Source organism: Mustela putorius, unplaced genomic scaffold (genome assembly GCF_011764305.1).
Source record: "Mustela putorius furo isolate JIRA1106 unplaced genomic scaffold, ASM1176430v1.1 tig00003858_pilon_pilon_pilon, whole genome shotgun sequence".
NCBI lineage: Eukaryota > Metazoa > Chordata > Mammalia > Carnivora > Mustelidae > Mustela > Mustela putorius.
Window position 1 is genome coordinate 43,477,964 of NW_025422010.1, and position 18,632 is coordinate 43,496,595.

Consider the following 18,632-nt stretch of genomic DNA (forward strand, 5'->3'; position numbering starts at 1 on the left):
CTTACACTAGCTCAGTTGTGACCAGGACCTAGCTGTGGAATGATGTGTGTCTTCCCGGGTGCTTCTGAGCTAAGCAAGTGTCAGGATAAATAAAGTTCCAGTTCTGGTGTTTAATACTGGCTAAGTGAGACTCCATGTGACCAAATCCAATTTACTGTTCCATTTTGGCAACACCAATCCAAATCTCAACCCACCCTACCAGACCTAGCGCAAACCCCACCTTTTCTTAACTAACTGCATATCCACTGAGCTCCCTTTGCCTTTATTCTTATCATTCATTTTGTCTTCTCATTTGTTCCCTCATATTGTTAGCTGGTGGCTTCCCAATACATACTTTTCCAGCCTCAGTGTATACTCCTAAAACCAGGGACTATGACATACTTAAAAAAACTCTTTCAGCCTGAAAAACAACACGATCCACAAAGCTAGAGCTCAATTAATAATTGAATGAAGGCTTTGAAGAGGCCAAAATGTAAAATACATAATGATCTATTGGGCAAAGCAGAGGGGGTAGGGCAACATGGCTCTTGATTCCATTCTCCGGGGGTTCCAAAGACTCCATAGGCACAGCACCTCTCTTCCTGTTATGAAGCTGCTGAATGCTTTGACCACCTTAAGTATGTCCAGCAAAAATCTGTGCCATTTGGCACTGCATAAGAGCTTGAAATAGCTTTTTTTTTTTTTTTTTAAAGTTGGAATTTAAACCGAGTTTTTTGTCCTACTGATAAGACGTTCAGTTTCTGCACAGAGCAAGCTCGGGCTTTTCACTCGAGCGTCCAGCAGGCTATGCTGTGCCCAAGGAGAACACACCTGCAAGGCTTGGCGGCGAATCCCTAAAGTGGAACAGAAGGGAGGTTCGGGGTCTACAGTAATGCTGCCATGGACTCTGATTCAAAGGCACATTGCACGGATTGCATGGAGCACTGGGTGTGGTGAAAAAATAATGAATACGGTTATGCTGAAAATAAATAAATTTAATTAAAAATTAAAACAAAACAAAAGCACATTGCTTTTTCTTAGGCATCGCGGGCTTAAACGTTTAGATGTAGTGATTAAAAAACAGAAAGACTCATCCCAGCGAAAGAATATTAATTACACAAACCTATGCGGGAACAAAATATCGGGGGCAACACTCTTCAAGGAGCACGCTGGAAAACATAACACGGAAAACAAAAGTAATAAATAGTAAACGTTTCCCCTTTGAGGGCTCTGGTCCTCACAGGTGACCACTACCACCTTACTCAGAGAATTGTGCGGACGAGTGAAGGCGGACGGGGGGCCAGAGGGCAGCAACACTGTGCCCGCAATCCGCGCCGAGTCCAACCGCACTGGCCCGCCTGGCCGGGCACCACCGAGCGCAGACCTCCGCCTCGTCCTAGAGCGGCCACTCGCGGTCCAAACCCGCGGCGCACTTCCGCCCGCGCCGGCGCCGCCCGGTGGACGGCTGGGCCTTGCCGCGGGCCTGCACCTCCCTCGGCTCCTGCCGCGGGCCTCGGGGAGTGGGTGAGTGGGACAGGGCGCGCCGGAGAGGGGCGGGCCAGGGTCTGAGCTGCCGTCAGCCCGGCGCCCGCCTAGTGGGCCGATACGCGCGGGCAGGCGCGCTTCCACCGGACTCCCGGGCCGGGCCCGGCGTGGACCACCCAGGCCGGGGGAGCGCCGGGGAGCGAGGACGCGCCTCGTCTACCCCCGACCCCGAGGCGGGAGCCCCCAGTTGCCCCGCGCCCCTGCCGCCGCCCACCCGACCTTCGGGAGACTGACATTGACTTGGGGGAGAGCCTGGGCTCGGACGTGGTCGGAGACCTAGCCTCTGGCCCGGACTCGGCCTTGGCCTCTCCATTTGTCTCTCCCCGGCCCCCGGTTCTTTGATCTCTAAAATGGAGGAAGGCAGTATCCGCCCTCCCGGTACCACAGGGTGATTGCAGGGTTGGCGCCGCCTCTATGGAAACTGGTTCTCAGCTTGGCAACCTTTAGAGTCATTTGGGATGCCTTCCAGATGCTGAGTCCCCAGAATCACCAGGTGATTGTGGTGTGCAGCGGGGACGAGAAGCACTGGCCCGAGGAGTGTCAGGTGACAGTGCTGTGGACGTGTGCTCTCTTCTGGGCCGCCCGGAATGTGCACTTGATCCAAGGCGGATCATAGCCCTGAGAGCAAGCGGCTGCTTTTATGTTCAAGAAGACCGGGACCCAGTCTGGTCTGGTTGCTTTTAATTCCTGGTGCCCCGAATGGTGCATGTCACAAAACATGGACCACTGATGAAGCAAATTAACTTCTGATTCCTTCCCGACCTGGTGGAAGGGCTTTGATTACTTGGCTCGTTTTAAAACTTTTCATTATGGAAAATTTCAAACATAGGAAGACAAGATCAGTCTTGTTTCATCTGTTACCCTCACCTCGCTGGATTATTTGAAAGCAGATCTGAGTGTACCGTTTTATTCGCGAAATACTTGCTTATGTGTGTAAAACAGAATAACTCCTTTTTAAAACAACGCCATTCTCGATTTAATAAGCATATCATGTTATCATTTATCCAGCCAGTGCTGACGTTAACCCGCTTGTCTCTTTTTCTGCCAATTCTCTTTTTATCCCATTTTTCTCTTTTTAAGTTTGTCCAAATCCAGGTCCAGGCAAGCTACCCATGCCACGTTTGGTTGACGTCTTTTCAATTTCATTTAATCTTATGGCTTTTATCCACCCCACCCCCCTTGTATTTTACTTGCTAAAAAAACCTATTCATTGTTCTGTGACGTTTCCTACGTGCTGGTTTTTGCTTCTTCCATCCCTGTGGTGTCCTTTAATAAACTGGTGTTTGGATTACAGTTTTTTTCAGATTCAGGTTCTACTCTTTGGTAAGAAAACCTCATCGGGTTATTGTGTACTCCTACTGCAGCACACCAGGAGTTAGATAAGATCTTGTTTTTCTTTGTGGTGTTAATATTGGTCACTGGACCTTTTCTGTACAGATTGCACTGCAGGGTAACTAAATAATTTACCCAGGATTTACAGAAGGATGCCCCTAATAACTTCAGATGAATGAGAGAATATCATCTTTTGGCAGCCTCTAATGAAATAGTGAATCCTGACCATGAATGTTAGTGGCTGTTAACATCAGACAGCATGAACTTCCTAATGGAAGTACCAAATACCACTTAATCAGGTATTCTTGGATAATTGCTGGGAGATGTAGACCAAACAAGATTGCTATGAGTTGATAATTTTTTTTTTAAATATTTTATGTATTTGAGAGACAGAGATCACAAGTAGGCAGAGGCAGGCAGAGAGAGAGGAAGAAGCAGGCCCCCTGTGGAGCAGAGAGCCCAGTGGGGGGGGGGGGGCTCCATCCAAGGATCCTGAGATCATGACCTGAGCTGAAGGCAGAGGCTTTAACCCACTGAGCCACCCAGGTGCCCCATGAGTTGGTCATTGTTGAAGCGTGGTGATGGTTTTATGGGAATGCATTACGCTAATCTCTCTACTTTTGTGTTTGAAATTTTTCATAATAAAAAAAAATTTTTTTTAAGATTGACTACTTAACTAGTGAATTTAGGTCAGCCTGATCTCTTCTTTGTAGTTCTCCATTAGCCTTTCACATAGTGATTCTCAAACCTGACTGCACGTTAGAATCACAGGGGAAGAATTTTTTTTTTTTTTTTAATACTACAACACATGTCTTACTTGCAGAATTCCTTTTTAATTGTTCTGGGATGGAACCCAATTATTGATATGGTTTAAAAGCTCTCCAGGTAATTCTAATACGCTCAAGGGTTCTGTACCAGTGGCCTAGATCCATTATTTGTTAAGGATTGCAAAGTGATTATATTTTATTATTCCTTCTGCATTTATTAGCTTTTAAAATGTTTAACTTTCTACATTCTGTCATTCTCACCTTTGTTGAAAACTGCAATCCAACAGGAAAGCCTCTGCAAATTAAATTACCTAATTATCAGAGGAAGGCTTGATCTTGGAAATGAAAGTGTGGAGTAACACATGGAAGGGACACTGGCAATTACCTAAAACCTGTGTATGGGTTGGAGAGATATACCTTCTGTATGTGTGAGGTGTGTGTGGGGCGAGGGGGTAGAAGGGCTGATTGTATCTCCAAATGGTAAGAAAGATTAGGTGATGTGTAGCTAGAAAAGTATGTTCAGCCTTATGACATTTCTTTTAAATAATCAATATTAAATAAATTAAATATAAAATACATTGAAAATAAAGACATCAAATGCTTTTCATTGCAACCAAAACCAATCCAAAGATTTAAAAGAAAACTTAACCACTTCCCACCATCACCATTTTAATCACCCCTGAGATAACCAATATTAACAGTATGGTGTATATCCTTCCACACAGACCTTCTCTGTCTTATGTAAATGCAGCGGTTAAGGGCATTTTAAAAATGAGATAATGCCATAGCCATCTATACCTTTTATCATTGTCATCCCTCCAAGACAAGGGTTATAGACCTGACTTAAAGTGCAGAACAAATAGTTCTGAATGTACAATAAAATATTCAGTCATTTCTCTGTTGAAATATATTCAGCTGGCTTCCAAATTTTAGCTACCTTAAAAGTACCACCAGAAACATCACTGTACATAGGTCCTTTATTTCTGTAGGGTTTAAAGGGGTTTTATAGGGTTGTAAAGGGGTTGTATAGGGTTCTGTAGGGTATAAAAATGGGGTTGTGGGTTAAAATGTGTTGATATTACCAGCATCATTATTTTTGGTAATGTATATTGCCAGCTTACTCTCTCAAAACACAAAAGCAGTGTATACCTCCACCACTAGTAATACGAGAATACCTTTTCACCTGTGCTTCACCTACTCATTCTTCCCTCCTCCCCAAACCACATGTCAACCATTGGTGTTCTTATTATCTCCGTAGTTTTACCTTTTCCAGAATATTAAATAGTTGTAGTTCAACTATAGTCTTTAATTGACTGGATTCGGCAGTTTTTAAACTTTGTGTGTGTGTGTGTGTGTGTGTGTGTGTGTGTGTGTGTGTGAGCAGTCATATAAGGTTTGGTAACTTGTGGTTTTAACTCACTTAGAGTTATTAGAATCTTACTTGGTGTTTCTTTGGGAAACTATAAGAGCAAGAATCCAGTCTTTTCTGAATAATTTATAAATAATACTTACAGATAACATAAATAACAGTAAATCTCAAAAGAACATGTTTTTGGTGATTTTGAGCAGTGATGTATAATAATCCCTGGATGATCTTTTCATTGCAGGGTGGAAGATGTCTATGGATGTGACATTTCTGGGTACGGGTGCAGCATACCCTTCCCCAACCCGGGGTGCCTCTGCTCTGGTCCTTCGGTGTGAGGGCGAGTGCTGGCTCTTTGACTGTGGGGAGGGGACGCAGACACAGCTTATGAAAAGCCAACTTAAAGCAGGTTAGTGTGCTTTCAGCTGTCTCATTAAGACTATTTGTTACACATTGTCTTGGCTCTCCTTGTGCTCAGAAACAGCCCCAAGAGTTGCATTCCCACCTCAGTGCTAGAGCCCTGGCCAGATTTGCAAGGCCTTCAGGCAACCAGCCACATCCACTGAACTTTATTTAGTTTTTGTTCTTCCTGTAAATGTTGAGAGCAAGGATTTATATAAGCTTGGGGGTGGAGGATGGAGTGAGATACATGAGGCATATTACAAAGGTACTCCAGAAGCAAAGGAGCAGTGTACACACTTATTTCCACCAGGAGATAGTTTTAAGTATCACAAGAGGGTATAAAGAGCTGTAGATGCTCAGGAGAGTGAGATGTTCTTTTTCATTTGTGGTTATGAGGGTAGGTATCTCAAAGAAGGTGACCCTTGAGTTATCAGAGGAGGAGGGATTCGCTGGGCTGGGGAGAAGATGAGCTTGCCAGCCAGAGGCAATGGTGTGAGTAGGGGCCCACCAGAGTACTCCACCAGGCCAGGGAATGCAGTGGTACAAAGCCTTGGCTCAGAGTCAGACCAATCTGGGTTGCAGTCCCAGCTGTGTCTTGGCTTATAGCCTTAGCAGATCAACAAACTTAAGCTTTATTTTCTTAACCTTGAAAATGAAGGTAAAAACTCAACTTAGAAGGGATATTGTAAGAGTTGTATCTAATAATCCCTTCTCTGTGTGCTCGTCTCTCATCAGTAAATCTTAGTTCAAAGGCCATCTCCTGAGCCTCTGGGGTTAAGTTATTCCTTGTTCGTCCCAGGTATTCTACTTCTTTGTGCTGTTTTTATTGACTTATTAGCATCAGTATCTAAGATTGTTATTTAAATAGTTGTTTCTGTGTTTATTGTGTATTCCCCTGTATGATAGAGTGAGCTCAAAGATTGTGTGTATACCTAGTAGATGTCTAATAAACAACTCTTCAGGTGATGCATGAGTAAGGTATTCAGCACATATCTAGTATGTGCTTCTCACTTACTAGATCTTGATAAATGATAGTTTGTTTTTTTTTAAAGATTTTATTTATTTATTTGACAGACAGAGATCACAAGTAGGCAGAGAGGCAGGCAGAGAGAGAGGAGGAAGCAGAGAGCCCGATGCGGGGCTCGATCCCAGGACCCTGGGATCATGACCTGAGCTGAAGGCAGAGGCTTTAACCCACTGAGCCACCCAGGTGCCCCTAAATGATAGTTATTGAAATTATTCCTGTGATTCATTACAATGTGTGGCATTGATGACTGAAATGAAGTTAGTTCTAACATCTAAGGATCTCATAGTCTAGTGGTGGAAATTGGTATGTGAATAGACATAGTGTAATGTGATAAAGAGAACAGTGGATCTATATTCTAAATCCTGTTGGAGCACAAAGGAGGGGGGCATCAGCTATGTGTTCAGAGAAAGCATCCCAGAAATTGTAATAGTAGAGCTAGGATCTAACTGATGATTAGAAGTCTCCTCTGGTGGGGCGCCTGGGTGGCTCAGAGGGTTAAGCCTCTGCCTTCGGCTCAGGTCATGATCTCAGGGTCCTGGGATTGAGCCCCGCATTGGGCTCTCTGCTCAACAGGGAGCCTGTTTCCTCCCTCTCTCTGCCTTCCTTTCTGCCTACTTGTGATCTCTGGCTGTCAAATAAATAAATAAAATCTTTAAAAAAAAAAAAAAAAGAAGAAGTCTCCTTTGGTGAGAAAAGTAGGGATGCACATTGTACACACATACACACATGCGTGCGCAAATATACCTATACCATTAACATCTCTACATCTACAAAAAAATTTACCTATAAGAGTGGAGGCTGTAATCGTTCACATTTTAGACAATAGGGATTGAGGGGGTGGGGTGATGAAAACAGAAACAAGAAACTGTTAAGTGTGGGTGCCAGAGGTTTGGGTGTGGGGATAGTCTTTTTATTTAATACCTGTACCACTTAGCAGTGCTGCATATCAGATTACAAAGTTAGTGTCTTATTTGCATTTATTATCCATAGTTTCTGTGGGTCAGGGAGTTTGGGCCTGGGTTGGCTGGGTTCTCTGCTTCAGGGTCCCACTGGTTGCAGTCCATGTTTGGCCAGGGTTGAGATCTCATCAGAGGCTCCACTGGGGGAGAATCTGCTTCAGAGCTCGCTAGAGTTGTTGGCAGAATCCGTACAGTTGTAGGACCAAGACTTGCACAGCACCTAGAGGCCTCTGGTTCTTAATCATGTTCATTTTGCTTCATCGTAGTTTGGTCCCTTACTGCCAGCCAGGGTGAAAGAAACTCAAGAGCAAGCCTGCTAGCAGGATGGAGTCTTCTAATGTAATCACACCGTATCCCTGTGCTGTATTTGCCTGGTTAGAAAAGTCATAGGTCCCACCCACACCGAAGAAGAAGGAATTGTAGAGAGACATGAACATCAAGAGGTAGGGGCTATGGACCACCACCTCACATTTATTTGCTACAATACCTTTCTCCAATGTTTTGTATTTTATATATGGTTTTTTAAAAAAATTTTTTTTAAGATTTTATTTCTTTATCTGACAGAGAGATCACAAGTAGGCAGAGAGGCAGGCAGAGAGAGAGCAGGAAGCAGGCTCCCTGCCGAGCAGAGAGCCCGATGCGGGGCTTGATCCCAGGACCCTGAGATCATGACCTGAGCCGAAGGCAGAGGCTTAACCCACTGAGCCTACCCAGGTGCCTCTATATATGTCTTAAGTAAACATTTTTGCAAAGCTAAGCCTCACAAAGAATAAATAAAATAAAGCCTAAGGGAACCTTTAGTTTACTAAATTCTTACTGGCTAAAAAAATTCCTGGCCTCAGAGAAGAGGGTAAGACAGTAATCACAGAATCTTAACTATGACTCTATAGCATTCCAAAAGCTCCCATTCTCAGACTGGAATGGAGTACTCTCAGTTCATCTGGTACTCTCAACGCAATACGGACCTACCGTTATTTGATCCGTTGAAACCCTTTCAGCTTGTAGTCCTCCTGGGGTAATAATATTTTATGAGTTTCATAAGGGATTACTTTTTATTTATCTAAACATACTTCTTTTAAGCTTCCTTGGTCCTCATGTGCAAGCATCTGATCAACAAGTGTGGGTTTATCATGTCTATTTCTTTCATTATTTTATTTTATTTCATTTTTTAATTTTTTTAAGATTTTATTTATTTATTTGAGAGAGAGAGCGACCATGAGAGGGGAGAGGTCAGAGGGAGAAGCAGACTCCCCGCCGAGCAGGGAGCCTGATGTGGGACTCTAACCTGGGACTCCAGGATCATGACCTGAGCCGAAGGCAGTTGCTCAACCAACTTAGCCACCCAGGTGCCCTCTTCCATAATTTTAAAGAGTGGGCTTAAGCCTTCCTTTTTCTCCCCTTAAAAATGATTATTAAAAGTATTACAAAAGTGTAATGAAATGATTATAAAAAGTATATGTGCAGGGCATCTGGCTGGCTCACTCAGAGGCGAATATAAGTCTTGATCTTAGGGTGGTGAGTTTGAGCCCCACGTTAGGTGGAGAGGTTAAATAAATAAATAAATAAATAACTTAAAAAGGAAAGGTATACATGCTCATTGTAAAAATTCAAACAAAGCAGAAACATAAAATAAGCCTGAATTCCCCTTACAGGTAAATTTTTTTTTATAGACGTAGATATGTTAATGGTATAGGAATGTTTGTGTGTGTGTACAGTTTGCATAAATGGTACCATACCAGGCGTAACCTGCTTTTTTTTCAACTGAACAATTATATTGCAGGCGTTTTCCTATGGCAGTAAATATAGCCGTGTCCTCACTGAAGGGATGTTTAGTATTCCACTTCTCTGTGGATGACATATACCCCTGTAACTTCCTTGTCCTCCAGGGAATTCATGTACTCTGCTTTCTTCATTTGATAGCATCTTCTAACTTTGTTACGATTGCCATTCCTTCTCCCTCTGAAATCTAGTTTCTTGAGAAAAGAAATGTTTGTCTTCCCTGAAACTGTGATAACTGTGGGAAGAAATTTTTGACTTAATTTGTCTCACTTACTTTGGGCTCACAGATTGTTTTGGTGTTCAGTGTTGGCTTTGTTGTGCGCTATATAGGGAGAGGACTCTGCAGTTGTAAGGTCAGCATGAGGTCATGACTCAGTAACCATCATAATTCTGTCTGCAGAGGACTCAGGTCACACTTACGGGTGCTTCAGCAGCCCGGACGGCAGGAAGGGGGAAATGAAAGGGTTACAAGAAGTCTAAAGACAGTAAAAGCAAGGCCTTAAAAGAGAAAACTAAAGGGAGCATACTGAGGAAAGTTCTAGAGTACGTCAGGATTCTCTAGATATCAAATCAGCCTCTGCCCAATCTATTGTTGCTGCCTCCAGGGCCTGGGTTTGGTGTATTAACTCTGGAAGGCTTACCTGGAGAACACTTTTGCCTTGATGTTGCTGGACAAATCACTTTGCAATAAACTATTCCTATTCTTTTATGGTATCAGTATACTGGTCCTGTTCTCTTATGGTTTCAAATGTTTGAAATAGGTGCCCCATGAAGCTAGGACTAGAAGCCTCTGTTATACCAAAATTGTGTTAATTGTGATTGTTAATTTTAAAATGCCTTGGTGCATCTCAGAAAAATGCTAATGTGGCATCCTGTATATACCAACTGTAAATTCAGTTTACCATTGGCTAAGTCAAGTTACAACCTAAGCCAGTATGCCCTGAAAAAGACATTGTGTTAGCTCACACTGAAGAGAAGGATGGGCCCACATACCTTTATATAACACCGTAGGGGATCCGCCCTCTGATCTACATTCTGGCTTCTGTTGCCCACCTCCCCTCTGGGTTCTTCACCCCATCCTCCCCCACCTCCTCCTCTCTCCCTCTTCCTTTGTCCCCTCCCTCTTCAGACTCACTCAGACAGGCAGGCTTTTTCTTGGTTAGTGAATCTCTCGTCCAGTGTGGCGAGTCCTTAAATGGTAGTTTGGGGTTCAAGCAGTGGTCAGTTTGGAGCCAGGGGAGCTCCTGTTTTGCTGGAAGTATGTGTTATTCTCAGAGGAGGCAGTAGAGGGCATTGTCCCTGTCAGATGCTTTTGACATTTGAGGCCTGTCTGGTTTAAGTGAACTATTTTAGTACACTTCCATGTTTTTCTCTATTACTTCCTGTTCTTTTCTCTTCTCTTCTTTCCTCCTCTCCTCCACCCTCTCCTCCCTTCCCCTCCCCACCCCTCCCCTTCCTTCTTTTCCTTTCCTTTCCTTTTCTTTTTTTTTCTTTCAGCCTGCCTGCCTGCCTGCCTTCTTCCCTTCTTTCCTTTCTTTCAGCAAGAAGATAATGTAGGAAAATACTCTTAAAACTACAGTACTATGTAATTTGAAGATGTTTCATTAAAAAAGTTATATCTTATTAAGACCATAAAGGCTGTCTTTCTTGCTTCTAGACTCATGTAGCAAAATATAAAGAAATAAGTTTATGGTGATAAATAGAACTCCAAATTCATTTTGCTGCTTTTGGTGTTTTAAGTAGCATTGCATGGGTTTTTACTTCTGGAAAAATTCCAAATTTTATTTCTCTGCCTCAATCAAAAGGGAGAATTACCAAGATCTTCATCACACATCTTCATGGAGACCATTTCTTTGGCCTTCCTGGCCTCCTTTGCACAATCAGCTTGCAGAGTGGCTCTGTGGTCACCAAGCAGCCTATTGAAATCTATGGCCCTGCTGGGCTTAGAGACTTTATCTGGAGAACCATGGAACTCTCTCACACAGAGTTGGTCTTCCCCTATGTGGTCCACGAGCTGGTGCCTACAGCAGATCAGTGTCCTCCAGAAGAACTAAAAGAATTTATGCACGTGAATAAAACAGACAGCCATCCCAAAGAGGGACAAGGAAGAACTATCCTTTTAGACTCAGAAGAAAACTCATACCTTTTGGTTGATGATGAACAGTTTGTTGTAAAAGCATTTCGTCTCTTTCACCGAATTCCCTCCTTTGGGTTTTCAGTTGTGGAGAAGAAACGCCCAGGTAAACTCAATGCACAGAAACTAAAAGACCTCGGTAAGTGATGGGGTTTTTTTTGTCTTGTTTTATTTCCCCCTCCTCCTCATCAATTAAGCTGTTGTTAGCTGGAGCTGCTAGAAGTGTCATAGTAACCTTCATTTCCTGTCTCCCAGGCCTAAAACTGACATTTTCTCCACTTAGGTCTTTTGCCCAAAGTTTGTTTATTAAGGGAAATATGTGGGACCCAAAGATGCTATTCAGACCAAAACCCACATATATATGTGAATCCTTTTCTCTTCAGCTCCCTGGATCCACATTTTAGTCTGTCTTAGCTTCAGCTAGCTAGCTTGGTTGGCAGGGTGGTGGTGGTTGTCTTAGGTCTAGGCTTTTATGTTTTCATGTCTTCTTTCTAAAGTATGTTTTCAGTGACCTCTTTGGCCCGAGTATTTTTACTGTAGTTGGTAGCCGTGCAACTGCAACCAGCTACTTTTAGGATTTTCCTGCTTTGTCAACCTTGCCTACTCATTCAACCTTGATTAAGTTAATCTGGTGTTCAGAACACCGTGCCTCAACTGTTTCACATGCCTGGGTTCCTCATAGGTGGGAGCTAGCGCACAGAGACAGACTTGGGTCCCCTCTGAGGCTTTGTACCTCCTCTAGGCCAGGCTCTCTTGCATGAGGGGGTCTTCAGTCCTCTCAAAGCAGCGCCCAGGTCCCTTCTACCTGCAGCATCTCTGCCTTCCTTTTCATGGCCACAGCAGAGCCCCTAAAAAGCATGATGGTGTCTTTTGTATATTTGTCTCTTTATAGAATCTCTTCCTTCTTCCCCAACTAAAACAAAATACTAAATAATGAAGAAAAGTGACTTATGCCAAAGGTATTTTTTCTTATCTAAAAGCCTGTGGAAATACTATTGTATTGGGAAACTTTAAACAGGGTACATGCTGGAATTAGTGAACACTTTCTGTTTGTTTGTTAGGTGTTGCTCAAAGTGATGGTCACATGTTGTTCTAGATGACTATAAGATAATTAATACAAGAGGAACTGCCTCTCTCCACAAAGAAGATTGATTATGTATGATTGTTAGAAATGTTCCTTGATGTTGTGATCCAAATGATCCTCTCAAACCATTTTTTTATTTAGTCAGTTCGTAGGTACTTTGTCATTATTTAAATGGACTCATTAAATTTACTCAAACATGAGCTTGTTCAATAAAGCAGTCTCAGAAACTGTCACTCCATTCACAGTAGAGAATCAAAGCTGGTAGCTTGATTGTAAGAAGGTCTTAGTCTTAGTGGGACTTAAAGCTCAAAGCTCATCTGACACGTGTGCTTGAGAGATGTTTTAAGTACTAAGGCATCACTAATATCAACAGCCAACACCGAACTTTTAAAAATGTATAAATATTCCAGCTTTCCACGAGTAGTAAAATATTTATAACAATTATGAAAAGAATTGGATGCCTTTTTCGTTTGCTGTGCTGTTAAAACAGACTCTCTTAACAAGTCATAAATTCCATTCCCATGATGTGATGTTATCTCCCTCCATCATTAGGTGTGCCGCCAGGTCCTGCCTATGGGAAGCTGAAAAATGGAATTTCTGTTGTTCTGGAAAATGGAGTTACAATTTCTCCCCAAGATGTCTTAAAAAAGCCTATTGTTGGAAGAAAAATCTGCATTTTGGGTGACTGTTCTGGGGTTGTGGGTGATGGAGGAGTGAAGCTGTGCTTCGAGGCAGACCTGTTGATCCACGAAGCAACCCTAGATGACACGCAGATGGACAAAGCGAAGGAGCACGGCCACAGCACACCACAGATGGCAGCCACGTTTGCAAAGTTGTGCCAGGCGAAGAGGCTAGTTCTGACTCACTTCAGTCAGAGGTACAAACCAGTTGCCTTGGCCAGAGAAGGAGAAACAGATGGGATTATAGAACTAAAAAAGCAAGCTGAATCAGTGTTAGATCTCCAAGAAGTGACTCTAGCTGAAGACTTTATGGTGATTAGCATTCCAATCAAGAAATGAACCCGGTATTCCAGAATGCATCCTGACATGTCTGTGAATATGTTACTGAACCAGCAGTCAAGTTGGTTGTTGTGGCGGTGGTGGTGGTTGTGGTTGGTGTTTTGTTCTAAGATTATTTGGGTCCTAATAATCCTAAAAAGGATAGAGCTGCATTGCCGAACTGACTCAGCAGCGAGAAAGACCAAGCTTTTTGATAATAAATCATTTTAAAAAGAAAGAAAAAAACAGCACCTTTCTTAAAGACCAAATTTGACAAAATGATTGAATATTCAGGTATACTTTTTGTTTTGTGGTTGCTGCCTCAGATATAAGCCAGTACCCGCATGCAGTTCTGGGCTTGCTTCCGCCCAGTTTTATTGGTGGTGTTGGCAAAGTACAGAGAGCTCAGCCCTCTTGGCTAAAAATGGTGTTTTAGCAGTTTGTTGAATCTGTCCATGTTATTAACAGAATAGAGAAAAATGTAATGAGGCATTATACATGCAGGATTGAAGCTAGCGTATTAAATCACAATTTGTTTGCTGGAATACTGAATACAGGGTCAAGGTAGGTGTTTATCCTTCAGTTAATGTTTTTTTTTGGAACTTTCTGGTTCGTTCTAAACCTGTGGGTCTCAGCAGGGGGTGATACCATTCCCCTAGAAGTTATGGGGGTGTTTCTTGTCAAAATGATGGAGTGGGGGCTGGAGAAGAGTATCATTAAAATTTAGTCAAAGGGGCCAGGGGTGCTAGATCCTACAATGGTGGGGTCAGTCTTGTACAATGAAAAATGATCTCACCCCAAGATGCAAATTGCAGGCCTATTGAAATACACAGCAAGTTAAAAATTTTACTCCCAGTGTGAATATGCTTTATCAAAATTAATTACATGAATTGAACTGGTTAAGTCAAATTCTTGAAACAAACATTAGAGAATTAGCTAAGGAGATGTTGGGGTTGTAATACCATGTCAGATATTTGACAGAAATGAGCCATGAACTATAACTTAGGAATCTGGAGGTAAAGAAATTGTATCTTTTAAGCTGAGATTTAATTTATGTGTCCCTATGAATAATTCTTTGAGCTCAGTTTTAATAACCTAGCTTTTCCTTCTGAGCTGCCTTCTACCTCCCTCTGTCTGCCGTGGGATATCTCTGACTCATTTGACCCACAGTATTTCTCAAAATGGAAAGCTAGTCTCAAGCACAGATTCATTCAAAAGAATTTCCTTATCACAGTTTGGGAAACGCTTTATGTTGTGTGTCCCTCTGGAGGCGTTCTCGTGCCCATCAGTATCATAAGAACAGTACTGCTTGAATGATCACAAACCTGTCTTTGGTGCCACAAAGACATGATTTCAGAGTCCCGTTCTGTACCTTGTGGTCTGGTGCAGATTGCATCGTGTTTGTGACCTTTAGCTTGCTCGTTTCTAAAATGGAAAAACTAATAAAACTGACTGTGTAGGATCGCTGTGAAGATTAAGACAGTGCATAAAAGGAACATCACACGTGGCTTACAGGTGCCGAGAAGTCCTGCTGTGGATGGGCCTGTTTTGAACCCCTTTCTCAGTACTGTTCCACCACATGCTATCGGTTAACCTTTCAGGAACCTTGAGAGTTTTATAATAGACACATTTAGAAATTCTATCATGGTATATACTGTTAAATTCTTTTGGGTTCTGGGGCTTCTCTCATAAAAACTTTTGACTCCTGGGTGGTTCTAGAGTCTCTAGAGTAGTGATAATCAAGATGGGTCTCATTACTCAAGGTCTCAGTCATTCTGAAGCAGTTTCCAGAATGGTCTGATTCTACCCTACTCTAGGCTCTTGGGCCACCAAAGTTTGACTAGCTTAAAATGTATCTTGGTTTCTGAACTCAATTTTAAAAAGTATTTATTAGACGCCTACTATATGCCCAGACCTATACATCTGGGAATGGCTGGCTGGTAGTCCTACTGTATGGAGCTCTTAAGGGTAAAGACTGTATCTTAGTCTCCTCTGCATTCTTGGAATTACCGACTCATAATAAGCCCTCAGAAATGTTTATTGAATGAAATGAGGCCTGATATATGACTGCATAAACTTTAGGACCTAAAGTGTAGGACTTGTGCCTAGCCCATTTCATTACTGCATTTGTCCAAAAAATTTTGACCACCTGTTTGGTGGTGCTCTGTTCAACTGAGTACCAGCTAAGTGCCAGTGCCAGGTTTTACTGTGTTGGGACTACATAAGTGAATATAAGACAAAAATTTGAGGCTCACTGTCTAGGTGGTAGATACAGATAGTAAAAAACAAAAGTAAATATACGGGTCCTTCAAGTACTCTAATCTTGTAGGCTGGCACTCACTTTTGCTCTTCTTGAGCATTCTTTGGTAGCTGACGAGCTGTGCCCTTAGAGTCAGGCCCTACTACTATATGGGCTAAGCCTTCAGAGACCATGGGAATGTGGGAACAAATTGATACAGTGAATCGATCAAGCATAGGCTATAGATCCATGCTGAGAATTGCTTCTTGGGCTCTCTTCTGGCCTAGAATTTTTTTCTTAATGGTAGGCCACATTCTAAGAATTTGTGGAGCTAGAATTATTAATGAAGCTTATACTGGACTTGCCAGAGCCTGTAATCTACTTATGGTTGTATGACTCTAAGGGGGTTAGAAAATGTATTGTACACCAAACTCACTTGATCACCAAATCCTCTTTCGCCAAGGAACATATTAGAACACGGAGAACTTTTATTACCTAATAACTTCTCAAAATTATTATATTTACATTTTTTACCTGTACAATTTATTGAGATAATGAATTCCATATCTGTGCTTAGTGTTTTCCTTATCATAAACTGGCTCTTCAGTTGTCAGGAATCTAGAAGTACCTGCTTACTCTAGATTTCCAATTCTCAAGGTGTTTAGACTTGCCCAAGTAGACCCCAGATCTGCTCTATTTTTCTAATACTCACGCTTCATTAATATACTTCTAATGAGCTTTTTTCTATAAAAAGCAGTATACGCTTGGTAAATAATCTTTTTTAAGGATTCCAGAAAGAAGATGATTACTCATCATTCCACCACCCTGAGAGCAACTACTTCTTGCTCAGTGGTGTTCAAATGAAGGTGTGAGTCAGTATCAGTCAAGGTAGTACGTAGGCGGACAAGGTAGTACGTGGGTGGACAAGGGTGTGTAGGTAGGCAAAAATACTTGGGCTGTGATTCCAAAACCTCTAATTCAGTTGGTCAGAGGTGGAAACCAAGGATCTGCATTTTTAGCAAACCCTCCGTCTGGGTGGTTCTGAGATATATGGGTAGCAAACCACACTGGGAGAAAAAAACTGTCTTTTTCTATGCACTAAAAAAATTAAAAAATAATAAAAATAAAAAAATTGTGCATAGATATTTTATATATATTTAAATATACTATGTTTATATATGTGTGTATGCTTTTATATGTAGGTTGACCTCAACTGTTTTTCTCACTTGACATTATCAGCCTCTTCCACAATGGTAATTGTTCTTTGAAAGCATGAATTTAATGATTTTATAGTATTCCATTCTATAGATGTAACATAATTTTCCTACTTTGGGGGCATTGAGATTGTTTTCCATTATATATAAATAATACTATTGTGAATATTCCTGGGCTTTGTATCTCTGTATATTTCCTTGGGGTTGATTTATTGGAAGCTCAGAACACCTGAATTGTCCCTTTTAGACCCTGCATGGGAATCACCCACTTGTTTTCTAGCTCACACTCTGCAGCAGCAAGAGAGAGGCCTATTTCGCTTCTCTACAGGTGGAGGATACAGTTTATCAATTAATGACCTTTCGAACACTTCTCTTCTAAGACATTTGTCTTATAAAGGTTACTTTGGCCTCCTTGTGCAAAAAGCTTTATTATGTCTTTTAACCAGCACATGTAATTCAACTGTAATTTTCTTGAATATTCTTATGCCAACTTCAAAATTTGAACAGTTTTTACTTAACGGGGTACACGTCTTTGCTGCTTCAAATTATGTTTATGACTGATGTATAGGGTAGGTACTTCTGTCCTCACAAAGATACCAATTTATAGTGAAATGTAGCGGTTCTGTCCTTATTGATTGATGGATTTGTCAGGTAATGAGTGACTCAGAGTATCTTTTCTTACATGGGAAGAATAAAAATGAAATGCTAGTAATGCTTCAAATGCTCACTCTTGGCAGGATAAGAATAGAGTTTGGGCATGGTGGGACGTGGGGTAAGCTCAAGAAATTCTTGTCTTCCCTAGTAGAAAGTAAACAGTGCTTAAAAATAGAAAATAAATAGTACTTTGAGCAAACCATGTTAAAAAGAAAAAAGGGATTGTAGTAAATACCAGATGACAAGTTACGAGTGGAGGAAGGGGTCCTTAGTGGAAGGGGAAGGTGTATGGGGTGTGAGGAGGGATGGTCAGAGGACTACTGTTTTTTTACAAGCCTAACAGTACCAGTGTTAGTTGCTATTTTGAATGGTTTATGTGTGTATATATTCATTTAGTTTAAAAATTATATTAAAACACAACTCGATATGATTATTCTAAATAAATAAATATTTAGAATAATCACGTCAGTTGCTGGTTTCCACATGGGTGCTTCAGGTACTTGACAGTTCCCCTCAAGCCTCTTTTACACTCCAGGCTGGGGCGCCTGGGTGGCTCAGTCTGTGAAGCAGCCAACTCTTGATTTTGGCTCAGGTTGTGGTCTCAGGGTCGTGGGATTGAGCTCTGCATCAGGCCCCACGTTCAGCAGGAAGTCGGCTTGAGGATTCTCTGTCCCTCTGCCCCTCCCACTCATGCTCTTGCTCCAAAATAAATAAATAAAATCTTTTTTTTTTTTTAAAGAGAACATCCCAATCCTTTCTCTATATTGCAAAGAGACTTCAAAATGCAAATGTGAGCCTAGCATCCCCCTACTTGAAATCTGCCTTACCCACCGTTTGCGACCTAATCACTTTCCACAGTGCCATTCATTTTTGCAGCTGCAGCCACATGGGCCTTCTTTTAGTCCTTTGTCAGAGGTTTCTGTTGTTGCACAGTCTTTGGGAACTTCTCCCTCTGCTTGGAATGTTCTTTCTCCTTCTCACAAGTTAACTCTTACTAGGCTTTCAGATCCCAGCTGTGCAGTCACGTCCTCAGAGAGCCCTTCTCAGACTTCCCACTCGGTAGCTTACTATTCTAACAGCACCTGCACCACACCTTCCGGGTGTGACACTCAAATTTTTGTTCTGTTTGTTTGATTAGTGTTCTTCTTTCCCGCTA

At 42.0% G+C, this 18,632-nt stretch overlaps 1 protein-coding gene across 1 annotated transcript; it reads left to right on the plus strand.

The window, feature by feature from the left end:
- Nucleotides 1-1,392: 1,392 nt before the first annotated feature.
- Nucleotides 1,393-17,530, plus strand: ELAC1 (elaC ribonuclease Z 1). The gene is made up of 4 exons (XM_004777707.3): nucleotides 1,393-1,503; nucleotides 5,231-5,395; nucleotides 10,959-11,426; nucleotides 12,924-17,530. Exons 2-4 carry the CDS (start codon nucleotides 5,239-5,241, stop codon nucleotides 13,388-13,390), a joined length of 1,092 nt encoding a protein of 363 aa, XP_004777764.1. The 5' UTR covers nucleotides 1,393-1,503; nucleotides 5,231-5,238; the 3' UTR covers nucleotides 13,391-17,530.
- The last annotated feature ends 1,102 nt before the right edge of the window (nucleotides 17,531-18,632 follow it).

Excerpts from the sequence above, each read along its gene's own strand:
- ELAC1 (XM_004777707.3), top strand. The coding sequence starts at position 5,239 with ATGTCTATGGATGTGACATTTCTGGGTACGGGTGCAGCATACCCTTCC. Across the intron at positions 5,396-10,958 it reads GAAAAGCCAACTTAAAGCAG|GGAGAATTACCAAGATCTTC; the intron begins GTTAGTGTGCTT and ends CTCAATCAAAAG. Across the intron at positions 11,427-12,923 it reads ACAGAAACTAAAAGACCTCG|GTGTGCCGCCAGGTCCTGCC; the intron begins GTAAGTGATGGG and ends CTCCATCATTAG.